This window comes from Engraulis encrasicolus, chromosome 3, assembly GCF_034702125.1.
Source record: "Engraulis encrasicolus isolate BLACKSEA-1 chromosome 3, IST_EnEncr_1.0, whole genome shotgun sequence".
NCBI lineage: Eukaryota > Metazoa > Chordata > Actinopteri > Clupeiformes > Engraulidae > Engraulis > Engraulis encrasicolus.
The window spans coordinates 2,388,360-2,393,359 of record NC_085859.1 but is presented as its reverse complement, the minus strand read 5'-3'; the positions used below and the strand labels follow the sequence as shown (position 1 = coordinate 2,393,359).

General features: G+C 47.7%; 1 protein-coding gene across 1 annotated transcript in view; it reads left to right on the top strand.

Annotated features, from left to right (window-relative positions):
* adamts13 (ADAM metallopeptidase with thrombospondin type 1 motif, 13) overlaps window positions 1-5,000 on the top strand; it is a 52,070-nt gene that overhangs the window by 40,076 nt on the left and 6,994 nt on the right. The window contains exons 24-26 of the mRNA XM_063194632.1: window positions 2,050-2,170; window positions 2,379-2,583; window positions 4,354-4,735. Of these exons, the coding sequence (XP_063050702.1) occupies window positions 2,050-2,170; window positions 2,379-2,583; window positions 4,354-4,735 (708 nt within the window). The remainder of the gene's footprint in view (window positions 1-2,049; window positions 2,171-2,378; window positions 2,584-4,353; window positions 4,736-5,000) is intronic.

The window sequence follows — 5,000 nt, the reverse complement described above, 5'->3', positions numbered from 1 at the left end:
TGTTCACAACATTTGGACACCTACTGTGGATTGTCTCTTTTTTTCGTAATTTCAATTTGTATTGATTTTTCATTTTTTTAGATTATTGTTAATAATCACACAATTTAACTCAACTCAAGATAAGGAAATCAGGGGGAGGGATCAATATTGAAAAAGCAAACCAATGACAGTAGTTTAAAGGGACACTGTGTGAGATTTTTAGTTGTTTATTTCCAGAATTCATGCTGCCCATTCACTAATGTTACCTTTTTCAATACTTACCACCACCATCAAATTCTAAGCAGGCTATTCACTATGACTTGAAAAATGGCACTTTTCATACATGAAAAGGGGGATCTTCTCCATGGTCCGCCATTTTGAATTTCCGCTGGTGCGTAGGGGGGGGAGGGCCATGGGAAAAAAAACGATTTTATTTTATTTCATTTTATTTAAATAATAATTTAAAGAATGCGATACATTCTCTGAAACACATCGCTTTGTGATGCAAGGTCCCGGGTACATACTTTAGCACTGAAGCGTGTATCTGTAGTCATCCCTAGGCATACCTATGGATGCGTGTAGGCATAGCCTACCGAATTATGTGTTAGCCTAGGCTAAATATTATTTTTGGTGCTTTTGTGTGGAAAAGACCTTGTGCCATAACGGTGACCGCGATTTCCTCGGGTTAGGCTACTGCTGGAACGACATCGCAAAGTTGGTCCTGGATCAACATCTGGTTTGAGTGGTTATCTATGTCAGATTTCGCGCCAGTAACGTCTTCTGTAGCCTATGGATTAAGATCAGTTATGCAGAAGTGCCATGCTGTTCCAAATTACAATTATTCACTGACAGGTTAAGTTTAGGAATATTTTTTGGTAAAGGCATAATTTGGCATGTTGTTAGGTTGGTGCACACATTTTCACTGACAGGTTGTTTAGGAATTGGTTTTGGTTTAGGCACAGTTCCACATAGTCACTGTAATAGCCGTAACCAGAGCCGTAGGCCTATACCACCGTGACAGCACTTGGCATGCCCGTTCATTTTTGGAATCAGACCTAGAATAGGCTAACAAACCAGATGTTGATCCAGGACCAACTTTGCGATGTCGTTCCAGGAACAACAGTAACCCGAGGAAATTGCGGTCACCGTGCCCAACGCAGGGCGCCCCTCCAGCTGTTTCGCTCGCTATCATAGTCGACTTGAACATTTGGTGATGTGTCCGTGCATCGCAAGGCACAGAGAGATGTGCACGAACAAGCCTACTAACTTTGGACAGAGCTTCGAGGCGGCTGCTCAACTTCGGAATCTCAAAGTGAAATGTAGCCTATTTTCTTCCAACCGGCATTATCAGCTGTCAAACTGGAGCGCGCCACCCTAAAATGCAGCGGTTTACAAGAATGTTTACTTTTGGGAAAATAAAAACACGTTTTGAAATAGTCTAGGCTAGAGCTACTGTTTGGAGCCATACGCCTACTTTAACCCTGTAATCCCACCAACTCGAGTCATCCTGCGCTTTCTCACGCAGCTTGGTCTAGAACTAGGACCCGCATGATTGACAACCTAGAGTCTAGGTTGTCAATCATGCGGGCAGAGCGAGAGAGAAGAGAGGGTGGGGGGTTCACTTCGAGATTCCGCAGTTGAGCTCGAATCTCTCGGTCCAAAGTTGAACAGAACAGTTAATAGGCTACACTGTTCGTGCACATCTCTCTGTGACAATTGCCATGCACTGACATGACCAAATGTTTAAGTCGACAAGGATAGCGAAACAGAGCTGGAGGGCGCCCTGCGTCGGGGTTAAATGGCGCAAGGTCTTCTCACACAAGAGCACCAAAAATTATATTTAGCATTTACATTTTTGTACCTGTAGGGGGAGGGCCATGGGAAAACAAAATTGAAGTGGGGGGAGGGCCATGGGGAAAAAATTGAGGTGGTGGGGGAGGGCCATGATTTTTTTTTTTGACCGGACTTCCAGCGCACCAGCCCTCCCCCCCCCCGGTAAATAACGTACAGTTCCTTAAAACCCAGGAATCAAAGATCTTGAAAGAAATTCTGGTCTCTTGCGTACCACAGAAGCAGAGGGAGAAGGAGAAGGAGAAGGAGAGGGAGAGGAGATGTTGAGCGATACTCACTGCCTGGCCGTACCCAGACCTCTGGACACAGTGGAGTGTAACACACAGCCCTGCCCTGCCATGTACGTACACACAGTGTGTGTGTGTGTGTGTGTGTGTGTGTGTGTGTGTGTGTGTGTGTGTGTTTGTGTGTGTCTTTATAGCTGGTCTGTGGTGAATGTTTCCCTGTGCTCCTCAACATCTGTGTGTGTGTGTGTGTGTGTGTGTGTGTGTGTGTGTGTGTGTGTGTGTGTGTGTGTGTGTGTGTGTGTGTGTCTCCTCTCCTTATAGCTGGTCCATAGCGAGTGTTTCCCCCTGCTCTGTCACCTGTGGAGTGGGCGTGTCCGAGCGGAGAGCCGTGTGTGTGCAGTACCAAAAGGGGCGTGTCCTGAGCGTACCTGAGGACAGGTGTAGTCACGCCAGGGAGCCAATCAGAATCGTCCCCTGTAGACTACAACCCTGCACATTCACATGGGACTCACGCCAGTGGAGCAAGGTGGCACACACACACACACACACACACACACACACACACACACACACACACACACACACACACACACACTAGCACACAGTATATACACACACACACACACACACACACACAGTATATAAACACACACACACACAAATACAGTATACACACACACAGTATATAAACACACACACACACACATTGTCCCCTGTTGTGCCTTGTCACAGCTCCATGCGGGTATGGGGTCCAGTCCAGTTTGGCGGTCTGCTGCAGGGGTCCCGACCTGATCACCTTTTATAGGATGACCTATTGTAGGGGTTCCCAACCTTTTTCAACTTGGGGCCCACTTGAAATGTACACATATATTCAGGAGCCAATAAACAATAAAAGTCAAATAAATAGGCAACAGCAACACACATACAAATATTATTTTAATTTTTAGAAAATCATTCCAAGGCCCACTTGGAATACCTTCACGGCCCACCAGTGGACCCCAGTCCATAGTTTGAGAATCATTGTCCTATGGACCTACTACGGTAGGCCATTCATATTGTTGGCTGTTGTCCTCTGTTCTGTTCTACTGTAGTGTTCTGCGCTATTCTGCGCTGTGCTGCGCTGTGCTGTAGTGTTCTGCGCTGTGTGGGTTTGGGGTCCAGTCCCAATCCGTCTTCTGCAGGGCTCCCTACCCAACCCGACCCGGTCACTTATTGATATGATGACCTATTATATGGACCTATAGAACATTCATATTGTTGCCTGGTCTTCCAGTTATGTCATAGTGTTCTGTTCCATGTGGGTATGGGATCCAGTCCCAGTCTGTAGCGGCCTCCTGGCTGCCTCAGCTGGAGTCGTTTTGACGGGAGAGGTCCAGTTAAGTTCAGACACGCTCTTATTTTTCAGTGCTCGAATTTATTTTCTTTCAGGTCTCGTTACGTTACAGATTTTCAGGTTTCTTCTCAAACTAAGTAAATAAGTCGAAATGACATGGTCAAAAAAAACTGTTTCCCTTCCTACACCCACCATCAGAAATCAAGTTTCTCACTGAGCCACCTGTGCTCTGGTTAGATAGGCGAGAGTAGGGAGGAGCAACCAATCAGAGCCCACTATAGCCCAAGCACCAGTGCCGCTCCCAAATGCATAGTACATTTACCCAATATTGCTAAATTAAACATTATCATTATGCAGACATGAAACTAAATAACTAAATATTACCATGTTGTGTAGAGGTCCTGCCCAGCCCGACCCAAACACACACAAGACTGATAACTCCCGTTGTCTTTGTTCTAGTGTTCTGCTCCGTGTGGGTATGGGGTCCAAACACACTCTTAGACTGATGACTACTGTTGTCTCCTGCTTTGTTCTAGTGTTCTGCTCCATGTGGGTATGGGGTCCAGTCCCGGGTGGTGTTCTGTAGAGGTCCGGCGCAGCCCGACCCAAACACACACACTCTTAGACTGATGACTACTGTTGTCTGACCCAAACACACACAAGACTGATAACTACTGTTCGTCTCTGTTCTAGTGTTCTGCTCCATGTGGGTATGGGGTCGAGTCCCGGGCCGTGTTCTGCAGAGGTCCGGCCCAGCCCGTCCCAAACACACACAAGACTGATAACTACTGTTGCCCGACCCAAACACACTCAATACTGATGACTAGTATTCTACCTGCTTTGTTCTAGTGTTCTGCTCCGTGTGGGTATGGGGTCCAGTCCCGGGTGGTGTTCTGTAGAGGTCCGGCCCAGCCCGACCCAAACACACACAAGACTGATAACTACTGTTCGTCTCTGTTCTAGTGTTCATCTCCGTGTGGGTATGGGGTCCAGTCCCGGGCCGTGTTCTGTAGAGGTCCTGCGCAGCCCGACCCGGTGAGCCCCCTACTGTGCATGACGCTGCCTAAACCAATCACCATCCAGACCTGTTACGCGGGGGAGTGCGGGGCGCCCACGCACACACACACACACACTCGCACAGAGGACACACACACACGCACACAGGACACACACACACCAGGCAAAGAGGAGGAGGAGATGAGGACCACACAGATGCCATTGGCCAGGAGGGTCGTGACATCATCAAGAGGCGACAGACAAGGGGAAGTGACGTCATCAACAGCAGCCCCCAAACACACACCTGTCACCATGGCAACAGCAGCACCAACCATTCCCTCTCAGACCAGTAAGTGTGTGTCTATTACAGGTGTGTGAGTGTGTGTGTGTGTGTGTGTGTGTGTGTGTGTGTGTGTGTGTGTGTGTGTGTGCATTTCAGTTGTGTGTGCGTGTGTGTGTGTGTGTGTCTATTTCAGGTGTGTGTGTGTGTGTGTGTCTATTTCAGGTGTGTGTGTGTGTGTGTGTGTGTGTGTGTGTGTGTGTGTGTGTGTGTGTGTGTGTGTGTGTGTGTCTATTTCAGGTGTGTGTGTGTGTGTGTGTGTGTGTGTGTGTTT